The sequence below is a fragment of the Rana temporaria genome, chromosome 4 (assembly GCF_905171775.1).
Source record: "Rana temporaria chromosome 4, aRanTem1.1, whole genome shotgun sequence".
Taxonomy (NCBI): domain Eukaryota; kingdom Metazoa; phylum Chordata; class Amphibia; order Anura; family Ranidae; genus Rana; species Rana temporaria.
In genome coordinates, this window is record NC_053492.1 from 200159017 (window position 1) to 200179034 (window position 20018).

Genomic DNA, 20018 nt, shown 5'->3' on the forward strand with positions numbered 1-20018 from the left:
CCCAGGTACAACATAGGCAGATTATAAATTTTGTGTTAAAATCTACAATATCCACAAGAGCCCAAGAAACGAATTTTAAAATCATGACAAGATGGTATCGTACACCTTCATTACTTAATAAATACTCTGTCGATTTCGGACAAATGTTGGAGATGTCAGGAAGAAAGAGGGACATTACTCCATGTCTTCTAGTCTTGCCAGAAGCTGGAGTACATCTGGAGGGAGGTACGGTGGATAGCACAGAAATTTACTGAGTATAACCTTCAGGAAGACCCAGCTTTATTTCTGTTACATTTTTCGAACATACCGGGGAAGATATATGGTAAATCAATCCTGCGAGATCGTGCATTGCACAGCAGTGGAGAGACACGAGACCCCCAACAATTCTTGGATGGGTTACACGAATCAAAGAGGTTAATAAGATGGAGGATGTTATTATAGGCTCAAAACAGAAATTAGAAATATTTAAAAACTTGGGTTTAATGGAATAGATTCAAACTTTCAGAGGAAGGGAGTTCGCTCTTTGCACCCTGAGGTGATCTGAAAGAGAGAGGCCTTATAAGGACCTCCACCTCCCCTGCTGGTGGCAACATTTGCTTTGGAACATATGCCCACCTTTTCCTTTCTTTCCCTCCCCCTCCTTTTTTTCCCCTCCTGGCAAAGGGTTTTTTGGTTAAGTTTGAGGTTTTTAAAAATAAAGAAAAGGGCAAGTATGTTGTCTGGGTATAGAAAAGTAGGACCAATGAAAGAATGTGGACTGCTTCAAATATAATTTGTTTTTGACGAATTTAAGATGGGATTAATGTTGTAGATTGGATTTTGAAGGGATCCATTGGGAGTTCATATGTTTGATGTAATGGTTTAATAAATTGTTTACTTATCTGTAAGTAAGACAACTTACATAAAGAATTAAAAAAAGTTTCATTTCAGCCTATATGGCTACTAATGTACATATCCAACATAGTGGGTACATAGTCAAGGTTAATGTTTGCTTACAAGATAGTTAGGACTAGGGTAAATGTATAGCGTTAGAATTAGACTAGCTATTGTTATGGTCAGAGAGCCTAGAACGTGTTTTAGAGAATTGAAAAATTATCTGTTTTTATGGTTAGTTCATTTTTCATGACAGACCCAACAAATGAAGGACTATTGTAAGTTGATGTGATTTGAAAAGAAACCTAGGTGCAGTTGCTTTTTATATTTGAGTACACAGTATATATCAATATAAATGTGTGCGTATGTATATATATAATTTTTTTTTTCAATTAATGGTTTAATACTGGAAAGTTAATAAATGTAGCAGCAATTGGCAAAATGTGGTGTTTACAGTATTCGTTTTTAGATTGGACGTTACTAATTTCTGACAGAATTAAGACATTCAAATTTCCCAAGTTGCTATAGTGACCTTGTAAAAGGTAGACACTGAGATCCAAGGTTAATAAGCAGCATCATTTGAATGGAACAATAAATGGGTAGATTGAATTTCATAAAGTGCTTTTCATTTTGCAATCACACTTAGGTTGTCATTAGGGATTGTACACACTTTAAGCAAGCATTGAAAACTCTAGCTTTAATAGAGAGCAATCACAAGACCCCTCTGACATAGTGCACAGCTTGCTAGTGCTGTAGTGTTATTATAGGGGAGATAGATAGATATATATATATATATATATATATATATAGATAGATAGATAGATAGATAGATAGATAGATAGATAGATAGATAGATAGATAGATAGATAGATAGATAGATAGATAGATAGATAGATAGATAGATAGATAGATAGATAGATTATATATATATATATATATATATATATAGATATATATATTTTTATTTTTTTATTTTTGAGGGCACGGCAGTCCACTTTTATTTTAAAGGAATGGAAAAGTTACCATTACTGTAATTTGCACAAAGCTTCAGCCCCTGGCTTATTCACCTGACACACGACTGCTTTAGGCCTCAAGCCTAGCCCTTAGGTCTATCCTCAGACCAACACAATGGTTTTCTTCGGTCAAGCACTTTCATCGCTTACTCGCAATCAGCTCTTCTGCTTTCTTATGCAGCCTTCTGACTCCTAGAGAGGAGTCCTAATCTCCATGTTCAGACCACCTGTCTATTGGATGGCACCCTCCTGACTCCCTGCCAAGAACTCCTGTCTGCCGGGTGGAGCCATCTCCAACTCGGAGCCCTGAACTATAACCCTGGGACTAATATGAAACCAGCCCTCAGCTGTGCAATCAGCACGCCTGCCCGTCCAAAAATCTGGTTTAAACTGTTAAAGCGGAGGTTCCGCCGTTTTTCAGCAGCTTCAAATACTGCAGCTGCTGACTTTTAAAAAATGGACACTTACCTGTCCAGCGTGCCCCCGATGTCAGCAGCCGAGGCTGAGCAATGGCTCGGTCCTCGGCTGCTTCCGCCGCCATCCTCGGTGAGGGAATCGGGCAGTGAAACCTTGCGGCTTCACTGCCCAATTCCCTACTGGGCATGCACCATGATCGCGGTGCGCCGTCTCTGGTCCCCGCTCTCTCCTGGGTACAGTGTTTCCCAGAAGACAGCAAAGGGGTTAAGTGAAGGGGCTGGATTTCCCGCGGGAGTCAGAACAGGTATCTGCACCCCCCTCCCCCCTGAAAGGTGCCAAATGTGACACCGGAGGGGGGGGGGAATCCAAAAAGCGGAGGTTCACTTTTTGTGTGAACCTCCGCTTTAAAACAGTGACACAGGCTCACCTCTAATATTTTACTGTGCAAACGTTTTTGGCAGGTGTGAAACAATGTTGTAAATTTAGAATTCCTTCAGAAATAGAAGTGTTAGTTTATTTTTATCAATTCACAAAATGGAAAGTAAATGAACAGAAGATAAATCCAAATCAAATGTGGTTGTTCCAAGTGTAGCACCCTCTAGTGTTGCTAGTTTGTTACAGTAGTTGGGGTTTCTGTAGTGTAGGCAAATTTCAGGTTTGGCTGGCAGCTAAGTCTGTTTGTTTTTGATCTGAGTTGGAAGTAACTCAGAGCTGGGTGACTCACACCACTTGGAGTATTCTGAGGAGCCCTGACCAATCCCCAACCTGGATTGGCAGGCCTCCTTAAATACTGAGGGTCCAGGTGAGTTCGGTGGGAGATGGAGTGCTAGGCTGTCATGGCCCTGGAAGCACCTCCTCAGTCTAAGGGGGGAGTTGATCTTGGGCCTTGGCTCAGGTGCAGACAGGACCTTCTCACAACCCAAGGAGGTGTCCTGAACAGGAGGCATGGGAGCAAGGAGAGTGCAGCAGGAGAGCACTGCCAGGCAAGTCACCAGGGAGGAACAGGTCGCAGCCAGGAGGGCCGGGGAGTGACACACAGTAAGGAGGACTGGGGAGGCACGCCTGAGAGGACTGGGAGAGTAATTTGGGAAGGGTGCCAGTGGAGTGCACTGTGGTATCAGAGGCAGTAAAGAGGCAGCTGCAGCCAGGAGGGTTGGCAGGGCCTCAGGATGTGGTACTGGGCTTAATAGCCATGTGTAACTGGGCTCAGTAGCCATGTGTACAGCTAGCACTATATTTTTTGCTACACAATAGGGGCCCATGGTCCCTGCCTGTAAAGGCCATTTGTTTGGGCCCTGACTGAGCTAGTGTCAGGCCTGCATATCGGTGCTAGCTGGTCCTGAGAGTGAGATTAATAGTCAAGAGGAGTGCTGAAGGGTGAGATAAAGTAAAGTTTGTGCTGGAGAAATTTGCATATACTGGAGATGTACAGGTGAAACTCGAAAAATTAGAATTTGTGCAAACGTTCATTTATTTCACTAATGCAACTTAAAAGGTGAAACTAATTATATGAGATAGACTTGTTACATGCAAAGCAAGATAGTTCAAGCCGTGATTTGTCAGTGTGAGGATTATGGCTTACAGCTTATGAAAACCTCAAATCCACAATCTCAGAAAATTTGAATATTGTGAAAAGGTGCAATTTTCTAGGCTCAAAGTGTCCCACTCTATTGGATAATTAAGCCAATACACCTGCAAAGGGTTCCTGAGCCTTTAAATGGTCTCTCTGGTTCAGTAGGAATCCCAATCATGGGAAAGACTGCTGACCTGACAGTTGTACAGAAAACCATCATCGACGCCCTCCATAAGGAGGGAAAGCATCAAAAAGTTAATTGCAAAAGAAGTTGGATGTTCTCAAAGTGCTGTATCTAAGCACATTAATAGAAATTTATGTGGAAGGGAAAAGTGTGGAAGAAAAAAGGTGCACATTGGCAGGGATGACCGCAGACTGGAGAGGATTGTCAGGAAAAGGCCGTTCATGTTAAGGACTTTCACAAGGAGTGGACTGAGGCTGGAGTCAGTGCATCAAGAGCCACCACACAGACGGATCCTGGACATGGGCTTTAAATGACATATTTTTCTTGTCAAACCACTCCTGAACAACGTCAGAAGCGTCTTACCTGGGCTAAAGAAAAAACAGACCTGGTCTGTTCCTCAGTGGTCCAAAGTCCTCTTTTCTGATGAGAGCAAATTTTGCATCTCATTTGGAAACCAAGGACCCAGAGTATGAAGGAAGAATGGAGAGGCACACATTGCAAGATGCTTGAAGTCCAGTGTGAAGTTACCACAGTCTGTGTTGATTTGGGGAGCCATGTCATCTGCTGGTGTTGGTCCACTGTGCTTCATTAAGTCCAGGGTCAACGCAGCCGTCTACCAGGAGATTTGGGAGCACTTCCTGCTTCCTTCAGCAGATGAGCTCTATGGGGATGCTGACTTCATTTTCCAGCAGGACTTGGCACCTGCCCCCACTGCCAAAAGCACCAAAACCTGGTTCAATGACCATGGGATTACTGTGCTTTATTGGCCAGCAAACTCGCCTGTCCTGAACCCCATAGAGAATCTATGGGGCATTGCCAAGAGAAAGATGAGACATGAGACTTAATGCAGAAGAGCTGCTATTGAAGCATCCTGGTCTAACACCTCAGCAGTGCCACAGGCTGATGGCTTCCATGCCACGCCACATTAAGGCAATAATTACTTGCAAAAGGGGCCCAAATCAAGTACTGAGTACATATGCATGCTTATACTTTTCAGAGGTCCGATATTGTTCTATGTTAGCCCTCAAAATTTCCACTCGCCTACTAGCATTTGGCGAGTGGATTTAAGCTGGGGGCGAGTGATGACAGGGCTGCATGACCAATCACCCTCCAATCTGTGCCTACACTTAGAGTCCCGATGAGATTGGCGGCCGAAGAGGAAAGGTGCATGCTCGGGAAAAGTAGTCTGGTGAGCCGCGCACAGGCAGAGCACTACACAGGTGCTCTACTTACAATTCTCATTAAGCCATGGGACCCAACAGTATGACCTCTCTGAGCCTGCCCCCCTCTCCCGGGCCCTGACCAATGTAGCTGGAGAGCAGAAAGTAATGAGTGAGGTGGAGGATTGCAAAAATTACCACTCCGGTGCAGCGCTCACTGAAAGTTGCCCTGACATGAGAGCGGCAGCCTTCTAGTTTGTGCAGTTTTCTGGGGACATGCAAGCATGGAGACGCACACACAGGCTCCTGATGATGAGATGAATGGAAGAGAGATAGAGGATGGATGGGAGTTGCAGAGGAGACAGCAAGAGAATGGGGAAGAGACCCAGTTCTAGTGCTCTGGTCTGCCCCCAGTGCCCTGTGCCTCTGGTCTGCCCCCAGTGCCCTGTGCCATTTTGTTAAAGTTGTTGTTGGTAATATTTAATTTTGTAACTTGATTCTGCATAAAACATTGTCATTCCATGAGATAATCTACGAGGGCGTGTTTACGGGTGCAATTAGGCGCAGGGCATTGTATGAATTAGGTGGGGCAACTGGTGGCGAGTAACTCTTGAGGCCTGGCTAGTAGCTCAGGACTTGAAATTTTGAGCCCTGTTCTATGTACAATCCTTGTTTTATCGATTGCATGTAATATTCTAATTTTCTGAGGTCGTGGATTTGGGGTTTTCATGAGCTGTAAGGCAGAATCCATCAAGAAACTTGGTGGGAGAGCTTTTTTGCCGAGGAAACCGGTCGTGTGTACGTTTTTCGTCGAGGAACTCGAAAAGTTCTCTTTTTCCTTGACGGCAGTCTGAATTTGCTCGTCGTGTTCCTCGTCGGGCTGGTTTTCGATGAGAAACTCGAGCGTGTGTATGCCAAGAAACCCGCGCTTGCTCAGAATAAAGTATGAGACGGGAGTAAAAGTAGCATTTGTAATGGAGATAACACATTTTTCAAGCTGTAACAGACTGAAAAGTGCAAATCGTCGAACAAACTTTTACTTAACACGCAAACACATGAGATTAGCAAAACCAGCCTCAAGAGTCTTGCCAGTGGAATCGAACTTCCCCTGCCGTTGTATGTCACCGCGTTTGAGAAGAGCGTTTGAGAACGAGGAGATTTTGTCTTGACAGTGTGTACGCAAAGCAAGCTTGTCGAGTTCCTCGACAAGCCTAACAAGGCACTCGTCGAGGAAAACGATGTGTCTTTTCCTACGAGTTCCTCGGTCGTGTGTACGATGCCTAAGCCATAATCCTCACAATTATGACAAATCACGGCTTGAACTATCTTTCTTTGCATGTAATGAGTCCATCTCATATATTAGTTTCACCTTTTAAGTTGCATTAGTGAAATAAATGAACTTTTGCACAATGTTCTAATTTTTCGAGTTTCACCTGTATCAGTGGCGGTTCGTCCATAGAGGGCGCTGGAGCGCCGCCCCCTCTGGCTCTCACCGCCACTGAAATAACATAGATTCATGCATTGCACGAATCTGTTATTTTCGCCGCTGCCGCTGTTATTCAGATGGTCGGCGCTCAATGTCCGGCCATCTGAATAACGCCAGCTGGTTGGCTGTAGGGAAATGTCTATCAAAGCCAACGGCTCTGATAGGCTTTCCCAATACAGCCCTCGGGTCCCGGAAGCTTATTCTCGGAGCGCACAGACTGTACGCCCCTTGAATAAGATGACAGGCGTCTCAGCCAATCACGTTGGCCGGTTCTGGCTACCTGTAACCCGATTGGCTGAGACGCCTGTCAGTCATCGAGGGCGGGAGAAGACATCGTGGGACGTGGATGCCTGACTCCAGTAAAGGCAAGTGCCGGGCGGGGGGGGGGGGGGGAAGAACGCAATTTACAGGGCACAGTGGGGACAATTGGCACAGCGGCGACCATTAAAGGGCACAGTGGCTGCGTTGCATGGCACAGTGGTGACAATGGATGGCAGTGGCTGCGTTTAATGGCATGGCACAGTGGTACAATCAACTAAGTTCACTCTGGAACCCATCTCCATCGATACCACCAAAAATATCATTGGTGCGTTGCGGAACAGCACAGCACCCAATGACATCATTCCCACCAAGCTGCTGAAGGAATGCGCTGACATTCTGGCGCCTCCCATCACACAGCTTATAAATCAGTCATTTAAGGAAGGCATAGTGCCATCCCTGCTGAAAGAGGGCACAATCCAGCCCATCTTGAAAAAACCTAACTTGGATCCCAAGGACCCAACTCACCGCCGCCCCATAACAGGCCTAAATATTCTCTCCAAGATAATGGAGAAAATAGTGGTACAACAGCTGCAACAGCATCTGGATACCCACAATCTACTCGATCCATTTCAATCAGGTTTCCGTCCCGGACACGGGACAGAAACGGCCTTACTCAAAATATGGGACGATGCCCTCGAGGCCGCAGACGAGGGAGAATCCTGTCTCCTGGTTCTGCTGGACCTAAGCGCAGCCTTTGACACAGTAGACCACAAAATGTTACTGATGCGACTGGCCGAGGTAGCCAGAATCGCAGAAGGTGATTTACCATGGTTTTCCTCCTTTCTTGAAAACCGATCACAAACAGTGAAACTGGGATCTTTCACGTCGGAAAAACGCACGGTGCCATGTGGAGTCCCCCAAGGATCCCCCCTGTCACCGGTACTGTTCAACATCTATCTTCGCCCTCTTTGATATTATCAGTAGTCAAGAACTACTTTATCACTCTTATGCAGACGATATGCAATTGTATTTTCGCATCTGCAACAAAAAGGATCATCTCAGTTTAGAGAAATGTCTCTCTTCGATAGAAAACTGGATGACTAAGAGTTATCTTAAACTCAACAGTTCCAAAACAGAACTTCTTATGTTTCACGCCAGCCGAAAGAGTCAACTGGCAACAACCTGGACACCGCCGCCCATTCTGGGCCAAAGCATCACCCCTAGCTCCAAAGTCAAAAGTCTAGGAGTCATTTGACACCTTCATGACAATGGACGCACAAATAGGGTCAGTAGTCAGCGGATCGCACCATTTGTTGTGCCTACTACGCAGACTTATTCCATTTATCCCCAAAGAAGACGTAGCAGTCGTGGTGGGAACAATCGTGAATTCCAGACTGGACTATGCAAATGCCCTTTACCTCGGGCTCCCAAAGTACCAAATCGCTCGTCTGCAAGTCGTACAGAATACGGCCGCCAGACTGGTGACTGGGAAAAAAACATGGGAATCAATCTCACCTTTGCTGAGAACCCTTCACTGGTTGCCAGTAAAAGACAGAATTGTATTTAAAGCACTCTGCCTGACACATAAGTGCATCCATGGGAAGGCGCCGCAATATCTTTGCGACAAGATAGAACCTCACAATTCTAATCGCGTTCTGCGATCCACTGACCAAAATCTGGTCAAGGTGCCAAAAACCAAATACAAGTCCAAAGGAGAAAGAAGGTTTGCTTTTCAAGGTCCGAGACTATGGAACGCTTTACCAACCAGCGTTCGGTTGGAGGAAAACCACCTGACTTTCAGAAGACAGATTAAAACTCTGCTCTTTTGATGTCATGAGACACGAAACATCAAGCGCCCAGAGGCGATTCAGTTCGCATGTGCCGCGCTATATAAGTTTTTCATTCATTCATTCAATGGATAGCACAGTGGCTGCGTTTAATGGCATGGCACAGTGGTGACTGGATGGCACAGTGGTGACAATGGATGGCACAGTGGTGACAATGGATGGCACAGTGGCGACAATGGATGGCACAGGGGCGACAATGGATGGCACAGGGGCGACAATGGATGGCACAGGGGCGACAATGGATGGCACAGGGGCGACAATGGATGGCACAGGGGCGACAATGGATGGCACAGGGGCGACAATGGATGGCACAGTGGTGACAATGGATGGCACAGTGGTGACAATGGATGGCACAGTGACTGCGTTTAATGGCATGGCACAGTGGTGACAATGTATGGCACAGTGGCTGCGTTTAATGGCATGGCACAGTGGTGACAATGGATGGCACAGTGACTGCGTTTAATGGCATGGCACAGTGGTGCGAATTGATGGCACAGTGGTGCGAATTGATGGCACAGTGACTGCATTTGATGGCATGGCACAGTGACTGCGTTTAATGGCATGGCACAGTGGTGCGAATTGATGGCACAGTGACTGCATTTGATGGCATGGCACAGTGACTGCGTTTAATGGCATGGCACAGTGGTGCGAATTGATGGCACAGTGGCTGCATTTGATGGCATGTAACAGTGGCTGCGTTTGGGCACAGTGAGACTGCAATTTTTTTTTCCTTTGCGCCCCCACAAAAATTTTGAGCACCAGCCGCCACTGACCTGTATATAGTTCTCACTTCCTACAATTTCTGCAATCTTCTGGGCATCTCATAAATACCCCATCTACATCCAAGTGTAATTCCCCTAATAAAAAAAAAAAAAAAAGTACTTTGACTGCTTCCTGTTTTTAGAGTGACTGAAGATTGTGTGCTTGGCATGATGACAGGCAGACCGAAACAACCAGCAGCATTTACAGGGGTACCGCTACACAAACATCCTGGAGAACTAACCATAGATCATCTGTGGATGTAGGCTTCCTTAGATCCTTCTGTCTCCCTGTAATCCCAGACAAATTTGACAGATTTGGGACCAATCGCATACCTTCCAGATGGTATGACATGCTGGATAAGTATATGCCTGTATTTCTCAGCATTGAGGACACCATTGATCATGAACAAATCTTCAACTCCATTTGTAGAAATGCGGCCCCAAACTTCCAAGGAACCTCCACCACGCTTCACTGTTGCCTGCAGACACCCAATTTATGTACCACTCTCCAGCCCTTTGTGAACAAACTGCCTCCTGCTACACTCCAGACCACCTGTGCCATTTTTTTTCACCCCCATTTCCTATGCTTTTGTGCACAATTGAGTCGCTTAGTTTTGTCTCCATATCTATAATACTTATCCATACCATCAGGGAGGTGTGTGCTTGGCCCCAAAATTATTCCACATTGGGACATTGACCCCAAATATCCAGCCAACGTCATTAAGAACTATCAGTGTAATGAAGTCCTGGAAGTGATGGTTTGCCCCCCACAGAGCCCTGATCTCAACATCGAGTCTGGGATTACATGAAGAGACAGGAGGATCTGAGGCAGCCCTACATCTACAGAAGATCAGTAGTTGGTTCTCCAGGATGTTTCGAACAACCACATTTGATTTGATTTGGATTTCTCCTGTTCATTTTCTTTCCATTTTGTTAATTGATAAAATAAACTATTAAGACTTCGATTTCTGAAAGCATTCCTAACAGCATTTTTTCACACCTGCCTAAAAAGGATAGCACACAGTACTATAAATATGACCTATTGTTTCTACCTCTGCAGGACACCATGGAGCAGGACATTTTTTTACACTTCACCACCTCTGTCTTATATTCCATAGTAGATAGTCTGTCACTGTCAAGCTTTTGTAGCCAATGTGCTAAAATAAAAAAAAGCCTGACAGTCAAAAAATTTGAGTGTAACCAAATATGATGTACAATTATTTTTAATTGCTTCAGTAGGTCTGTTTGTATTCAATTAAAAATTTCTATATAAAATGACTAAACCCTTTTCTACCTCACTAGCTTCACTACTGTGTTTACCCTTTAGCGCTATGTTCTCTGCACATATATTATTGTCTGCCATTAATAGCTGTCAGTATGTGTTTGACTTCTGGTGTTTTATTCTTTTGTAGATGTGTTGCCATCTGACCCTTTGCAGACACGGACCGACTCCTGGCTTCAGCTTGTGGATGAACTGAACATCAAGGCTTTTGTTAATTTAACACTGTCAAATTCTGTTAGGTATGGAGCCCAGCAACTGCTCTTCATCTCTGGACTAGGTATGAGTATTTTGCACAGTCTCTCCTCAGTATTACTCAACTGTTTAGCGGATGAAGACACCAATAAAATGTACATATCCTAATTCCAACTAGCTACATGCACTTGCGTTGAAGCCCGTGGTATTTATTGCCCAATACACTGGTTTGCAAAGTAACTGTTCCAGTCCTGAACAGACTCGGCAGTGTAAACTACAGAAAAAGCTAATTTATGATAAACAGTTATAAAGTTGGTGTGGGTGGCAGAGAGCAGAGTAAGTAAAGTTTACTTTGAGGTAGTAAAGGCTATAATTATTCTTGAAAAAGGTCCCGCACACCTATACTCCCTATCCTTTTTTTTATCAGTTAAGGGAGTGCTCATCCGTCTGCTCCCGCTGCTCACCCGTCGGCTGCCAGATCCATACCAGGCACTTTGAGTCTGGTATGGATTTTAAGGGGGAACCCCCCAAAAAAGGGCATGGGGTACAGACAATGCACCATTCCCCCCCCCCCCCATTTGTTTTTTAACGGCAAGGGGTCCCCCTCAAAATCCATACCAGACCCTTATCTGAGCATGGTAAAAAAACAAAAAAAACAATCCTAACATAAGCAGCTGAGCACTTAAGGTCAATATATAGGAATCCGTGGAGGAGTACATAAGGAAAAAAAAGTGCAGTGCTAAAAACAAAAAATCATAACACTAAAAATACATTAGAATGATATCTGGCAAAAGAGCCATATAAAAAGTCCCAGTTTATATAATATGAGCGCAAAGGATGACCTAGAAAGATGACACCAAAGGTAAGCATATTCTCATCAGTAGTGATCAGGGTGCTTGGAAAACATTGCAATTTACGTGCGTCCACCACTGAATATACAGGCCGCTCACCTCACACTGTAGAGGTACCTCTGAGCTAACAGGTCAATCAATATTTCCCACAAAAAGTAATCAAGGGTGAATAAATGCCTCTACAGGATCCAAGAATCGAAAACCTGCCCCTTTGCAGCAGCAGGATGAAACTCCCATAAACAGTAGAGGAATGTGGTAACTAGGGTTGTCCCGATACCACTTTTTTAGGACCGAGTACAAGTACCGATACTTTTTTTCAAGTAGTCGCCGATACCGAATACCGATACTTTTTTTAAATGTGTCCCCAAATGCAGCCATGTCCCCCCCATATGCAGCCATGTCCCCCACATATGCAGCCATGTCCCTCACATATGCAGCCATGTCCCTCTAGCCATGTCCCTCACATATGCAGCCATGTCCCTCTAGCCATGTCCCTCACATATGCAGCAATGTCCCTCTAGCCATGTCCCTCACATATGCAGCAATGTCCCTCTAGCCATGTCCCTCTAGCCATGTCCCTCACATATGCAGCAATGTCCCTCTAGCCATGTCACTCACATATGCAGCAATGTCCCTCTAGCCATGTCCCTCGATGCGGCGGCAGCGGCGGGGGGGAAAGGGGGGGGAAAGTATTCTATTTAGGTATCGGGGGTATTTGCGCGAGTACGAGTACTCCCGCAAATACTCGGTATCGGTCCCGATACCGATACTGGTATCGGGACAACCCTAGTGGTAACCATGTAAAATCAATTAAAAGTACATAGTGCTCTCTGGTTGACTAAAAGCATCTTTTATTACTATTAAAAAAGCTACACACAAACACAACGCTTCATCAAAACAGAGAAGGCTGCAATGACGTCACAGAGTCCTCCCGCACGTGTATCGTCCCTTCCTCAGCAATATCTAAGCACGCAACCCCCAGTCCAAAGCACCAGAGGGAGAAGAAAATACTTTGGGGGAAGAAGACACCTTGGAGCCACGACAGGGCACAAAGCTGTTTTTTTTTTTTTTTTTACACGCTACACTTTTTTTTGGGTGAACGGGTACTCATTTGCATGGGGGGGAGCAGCGGGTTTCCGTTTTTTGGATTCTGGGTGGTTAAAGGGGGCTTCAAGATTCAAATAAGCCCCTTGCACGCAGAAGCCCACAACCACTGCCCAGGGTTGGCGTAAAGAGGCTCTTGTCCCCAGAAACAAGGTGGTTTGGGGGTGGGGGATGCTCGCTCATCCCCCCCTTTCCTGACTTACTGGGCTTCATGCTCGGATAGGGGTCTGGTGTAGATTTTTGGGGGGGGACCCCACACTGTTTAAAAAAAAAAAAATTGTGTGGGGTTTACCCTCAAAATCAATACCAGTCCAAAGATCCTTGGAGCACAAATCTCATCCCACAAGTCGGATCATTTAAGATGATGATTCTGACTTCCATCCAAATCAATTGGCTGAAATTGTGCCCAAGTCGGACCAAAGTAGTGCAGGAAGCATTTTCAAAGTCAGACCAACACAAGTCGGAACGGTTAAGATGGCTCTCATAGGGAACCATTGATTTTGACATGTCATGTGACTTGAAAGTTGAAGCACATGTCGGACCAGTGTGAACCGGCCCTAAAAGCAATTTTCTTTCATGGAATGCATGAAGATTTCAAGATGGTTGAGCCTTTAGAACCACTTAAACTTTTTCCCAATTAACCCTTTGATGCCTCTGACTAATATGTCCACCTACCTCATTTAACTAAATTCTGCCAAGTGTGGGTGGGTATGCATAGTATACAGTATTTGCACATTATGACATGCTTACCATGTTCCACACAAACCGCACAAATAATCCAATCTTTCCAATTTTTGGCATATCATCATACGCTTCTGTTTGTGCCACTTTTTTGCTCCAAATGTTAAAGATTTAAAGACAAATAAAAAATGCAGTTTGTTCACGTGTAAGAACTGAAAAATAAAAAGATAACAGCGTGAACTAATGTTCAGTTATTGTTGAATAATGGATGCTAAAATCCTGTGGTTATGGACTTTCTATGGCTAACATCAACAGTGTGACTCAGAGCATGCAAAAGTTACAGAAAAGCTGTATATGTGTCCGGGTATATTATGCCTAAGATCTATATGTGTCCATACAATGGGCTAGGTTAAAAAGAAAAGGAGAACATGAAAGTTTTAGTCTGCTTCCCTATGGCGGACAAAAAAGATATTTGCTGTAATTTTTTTCATGTATGCAAGATAAAATAGAGACATTGATTAGCTGGAATAGGCAACTCTGAATCACACATTCAAAATAGTAGTTGTATGTCTTTTTCACTAAACTTTAGCTTAATATGTGCATATATTTAATGGTCACTAGTAGTATATGTTTATTATTCCTAGTGTTATGTTTACTGGCTTTCAGACCTCTTAAAATACTTCTTAAAAATGCAACATTTGCATAAAGCATGAAGGTATTTGTTAAACAAATACTGTTTTTTGTATACATAATGCTCCTTTAATCAATAGCACTGAATATTCAGAAATCTGTAGTATGTCTTATATATTCCGAATGTGCCTGCACGGAGAGTCATTATAGAACTTCTGCTTATTCTAATAACCCAGATGGCAATGTGCAGAGAATGCAATTATTATGACAGACATGCTTAAGATCTATAATGGTATTTGTGACTTTTAAGCGAGTATTTCTGCCTTTCACAGGAGGAATGAGGCCGAACACTGTCATTCTTGGGTTCTACACTCGCTCCACACCAGAGGATCTGCTAAGGAATGACCAGGAACTGGACAGATCTACTCCTTTTGTGTACACTTCAACTGGCCGAACACCACCGTCTGAGAACTTTTCTGCCTGGGAATATGTTGCTATTATATCAGATTCTATAAAGATGTCTAAAAATGTGGTGCTGGCAAGGTACTTCTCAGAGTTTGACAGGTTTAGTATCTGCAGCTTGAAGGGTAAAGACACCTATATTGATGTGTGGCCTCTGAACCTCCTGCGACCAGACAGTGCCTCTTATGTGAATACCTGCAGCTTGTTCCTCCTTCAAATGGCTTGTGTATTGAACATGGTACGGTCTTGGAAAAAAGCTAAGCTGCGCCTGTTTCTATGCGTAGAGAGAGACAGCGGCCTGCGTGGCCAAGAGGTGAAACTGAAACAGCTGCTAAAGGACCTCCGTATCAAGGCCTCCATCCAGACAGTAATTTGGGACTCTGTGGTTGCTCTGCACTGGCACAAGCAGGTAGAAGCTGCAGACACTGCAGAAGAAGTCTACCTGAATTACCCAAACAACTCTATCAAAATATCAGATGACTATTTGATGGCTGTGAATCAGATGATTCTGGGGCAAAATCCCATGGCTCCTCCAGCTGTCAGGTTCTTGTATCTTCCACGGCCTCCAGCAGACACTTCCATTTACAACAGATTCCTTAACCAGGTGGAGGCAATAAGCCGAAACTTGGGACCCACACTGCTCATTCATGGAGTTAGTCCTGTGACAAGCACTGAGCTCTGATACATTTCAAGAACATTAACTGCACAGCAAGCGGGAATTGGCTGTGCCCTTTATAAAAGGCAGCTTGTTTTATTCACTTTGTATCCATGCCAAGAAACCCAGACTGACCTCACTGTAATACAGACACATTCTAAAGAGTCCGAGGCGTGAGCAGTGATAAGAAAAGGGGAGAATTTTGTTTTTCTGGTGCTAATCACTATGATATAGGAATACACTGAGTAAGATACTGTTAATTCCTGGGTATAGCATTTGCACATTTTTTATAAGTGCCAAACATTTGTAGTTTTAGCAGTACAATAAAAATACAGCAGATGACCTGCATACCTAATTACCCACATGTATGTTTGTTAACATGGATATGAAACCTAGATTTGGAGTGTCTGTGTATGGCCTAGGTCAATGTTTAAACATCTGAGCATGTGAATGACAAGTGAACTCTTAAAATATGCAAGAAAACTAAACATTTTATCACTAAAACGCCACACGCATCTGCAGTGAGCTGAAATAAAACATGATGGACGCAAGAGATAGTATAACTTCAACGTATAGCTTTGAAACAAAATTAATAATTGAAGGTTCTGCATTTGCTGATTAAAATTGTGTAGTAGGGGCGAGGCAGTATAAACAGCGACATCATAAAGCTCTATGCAGTGCTGTTTTTACTTTTGCAAATATTGGCAACTTTATGCTTGTGAGGACCTCACTGGAACACTTTATTAGGGCCCTTAGCAGCTGTGCACTCCAATTCAGTGACCTGCTAATACTTGTAGTGCCACACTAAGCAAACAAGGGAAATGTGTGTAGTCCCGCTGGTACTCAGGATTGGGGTGCCAGCTGACAATTTCACCATCCAGTAATGTATAGCATACTTGGAAAAATCGCCGCTCTCCCAATCCAGTCTGTGTGGTCAACATGTGCGAGATGGCCTTGGCTTTACACCACGCCACAGAGTCCTCTATGACCAAGTCCTGGCAGGTGGGGGAAAACATGTGGGAGCATGTGGCTTGTGGAGTGGTGCAAGGCTGAGGCCATCTCACACATGTTATCCAAACAGACTGGATTGGGAGTGCGGCAATTTTTCCAAGTATGGCCTATACAGTAAGTACTGAAATAGATTTCACTGAATGAGATTGATATGTGTGTGTTTGAATGTTGCCCAGAAAAGGCTAATTTGTTTTTGATCGTGAAGGATCATCCTCTGCAAAATCTTGTTTAACTTTGAAAACTTAAAAAACAAAAGTTCTGCTTTAATTGTGGCTTTATTAGGAGGAAATAATTTTTTATTTTATTTAAATGAGCTGTGCAACAAGTAGTTAAATTTCATATGGTGTGTGCCACTGCTAGAATCACTGGGGCTTCTTTATTTACAGTTTCCTGATGTTGGATAGTAAACTCTTGCTATACTTTTGCCACTGAAATGGACGCAGAAGCGGTCTTGCTGTTTATCCACCCCTTCTCTCCCTTATCCGTTCACATAATATCTTGTATTTTGTGAATGGTTCACAGAATACAAGGCATCATGTGACAGAACAAGCAGTGGATAAAGGCTAGTTTGGCTTCTGCATTTGGGAGCCACAACTCTCATAGTAGCTAGAGCCACACTATCCAGCATTAGGAAACTGTACATAAGAAAACCAAAGTGATCCTAGAGGTGGCATACACAATATAAAAGTTAACTGTTACACAACACATTTAAAATATATATATTTTGCCTCAAGTTCTGCATTAAACAATGTATCTGTCCTACATCGTAACAGTTGCTTCATGTTGATAAATCTATAATTTGTACTGTGTATTTGTATTTGGTTATCTTGCACAGAATTATTTTTTCTTTTGTACCAAATCTTTCTACAATGTTCTAAATATTCAGGGATTTGTTTTTACTAATATATATGTTTAACTATGCAAATAAAGTAATGGATACAGTTTTCGCAAGCTGTAAGCTCTGTGATTTTATTTGGATCACGTCCAAGGGTCTGTACTTGTGCATCAATAGCAATGTAAGAATAAAGCCACCTTGATTTATAGACATCCCCAAGTTCTAGTATGTCACTGCATTCAGTATGTAGATAAAGTTATTAGGGCCAGGCAAATCGGGTAGGTTCTGCAGTGATCTTCAGTGGGCACAAAATGGTTGTATAGCCTTGTGGCTATGTTAGTGCATTGACGTGTTAACCTATATGGAGTGAGCAGAACAAATTTTGAATGTCATGGAGGGAATTGTGACCATTCTGCACAAATTATTGTACTTTAGTGCACCAGAAGCTTCTTTTCAGAACACAAATTGAACATTTTTAGTTGTATTCCCAGGAAGCAATTATATCTATTGCTATGCACTAGGATTTAAAAAAAAAAAAAAATTTCACTGACTGCATCTCTTTAGTTTGAACGAAGCCTGTGTAATTTATACACAAATATTTTGTTCAATACTTTTATCCATCCATTTTCATTATTTTATTATGGTCCTAAAAATCCATAAATAATTTAATACGGTGTACAATTACATTTCAAAAAACATTTTTAGTGAGATAAAATATATGTCAATATCTTTCACATTTGTACCCAGCCAGTAGCTGGAGCTGTTATCTCCTTTTTACATGTTTTACAGGCTCTCCTTGGCGCCTCAGATAAAAAAAGCCTATATACAGAGCTCAATAGCTTAAATTGAAATGTATGCTCAACTGCTTGAGTAGGAAAGAATGACTGCTCTACCCGCTTTCCCTTTTAACAGGGTTTTGTAAAAAGATTCAGATACAGGGACCACAAGTAAACTTCTCCAGAAACTAGTAGGAAAACCACTTCCATTAAAAAGGGACTTTTGAGGCTTTGTACTGAGGATAAGGAATAAAATTCAATTCAATAAAAAAATGTTTTAAAAAAAAATTATATATCTATATCTATATCTATATCTATATCTATATCTATATCTATATCTATATCTATATCTATATCTATATCTATATCTATATCTATATCTATATCTATATCTATATCTATATCTATATCTATATCTATATCTATCAACATAATAAAAACATCTTAAGTGGGTAGATGACAAAAAAGATGCTGATATAATTACAGTTATAACAGGTGCTTCATCAGGGATATCTAAAAGGTTAGAAAACATTTTACAGCAGAAAAAACATCACACATTACATTGTCAGATATGCCAATAGGCTTACCGCAACGTCTATTAGGCTTGCACCAACTGATAGATCCCAAGGCAATGTCACACATCAGCCGACTCCCAACTAATATGCGGAGGGCAGCGTACTGGGCACTGGACCACCCAGAGGGGAGACCAGGGCCACAACCAGCCAAACCGTCACAGCTACAAAAGGAGAATATCTCTAAGTCTACCTCTATAACAAGTATCACTATCGCATACAGTGGGGACTGACAGTGGCCAATACTACTATACTCCTAACCACCAACAGCATATCATAACCTTAGTATGCTGGTCTTGTATCTATCTTTTGATGGGTTTACAAAATAAAAAATGTATTTTTCATTGAATTGTGTTGCCATATCCTCAGTACGAAGCCTCAAAAGTCCCTTTTTATTGGTAATGCTTTTCCTTTCTGGTATATGGCATTGTATGCTCATTCCCTAACATATGGTACTATGTTTTTGTCTCTCTAAACAACTTCCCCTATAATTTTCTCTAAAAAAAACAAAAACAAATCTAAAACTGGCGCGTGCAAAATCTGGTGACGCTGTGCATAGTAGTCCATCAGCTTCTAACTTCAGCCTTCAACTTCAATTAAGCTTTGACGAAAAAACTTGGAAGCCAATTGGGTTTTATGCACTTTCTCCAGTTTTAGTAATTCCACCTCTTTGTGTCATGGGCTGTACAAATATGTTCTTGCCCTTAAAGGGTTTGTAAAGGTACAATTTTTTTTCCCCTAAATATCTTCCTTTACCTCAGTGCAGTCCTCCTTCCTTTACCTCATCCTTCGATTTTTCTTTTAAATGTCCTTATTTCTTCTGAGAAATTTTCACTTCCTGTTCTTCTGTCTAACTTCACACAGTAATGCAAGGCTTTCTCCCTGGTGTGGAGTGTCGTGCTCGCCCCCTCCCTTGGACTACAGGAACGTCAGGACGCTCTCTACATTGCAGATAGAGAAAGGTGCTGTGTGTTAGTGGGCGTCCTGACTCTCCTGTAGTCCAAGGGAGGGGGGCGAGCAGGAGACTCCACACCAGGAAGAAAGCCTTGCATTACTGCGTGTAGTTACAGACAGAACAGGAAGTGAGGATTTCTCAGAAGAAATAAGGACATTTAAAAGCAAAAATCGAAGGATGAGGTAAGTGAAGGAGGACTGCACTGAGGTAAAGGAAGCCATTTAGGAAAAAAAAAAATTGTACCTTTACAAACCCTTTAAACAACGTTTTTTTCTTGCTGATATTTATTGCACTTTTAAAAAATTATATGAATAAAACTAACATCAAAGTTTTTATAATATAGTATAACATACATTATAGTTTCAAATTGTCTTATGTCATGTGTCCTATAGTTTCTGTTCATAAGTAATATATTGTATATGCCGCCATCTTTTGTG

General features: G+C 42.8%; 1 protein-coding gene across 1 annotated transcript in view; it reads left to right on the plus strand.

The window, feature by feature from the left end:
- LOC120935687 (solute carrier family 12 member 9-like) overlaps positions 1–18315 on the plus strand; it is a 360381-nt gene extending 342066 nt beyond the window's left edge. Inside the window, exons 11-12 of the mRNA XM_040347741.1 lie at positions 10988–11134; positions 14648–18315. Of these exons, the coding sequence (XP_040203675.1) occupies positions 10988–11134; positions 14648–15459 (959 nt within the window). The 3' untranslated portion in view covers positions 15460–18315. The remainder of the gene's footprint in view (positions 1–10987; positions 11135–14647) is intronic.
- Positions 18316–20018: the final 1703 nt, after the last annotated feature.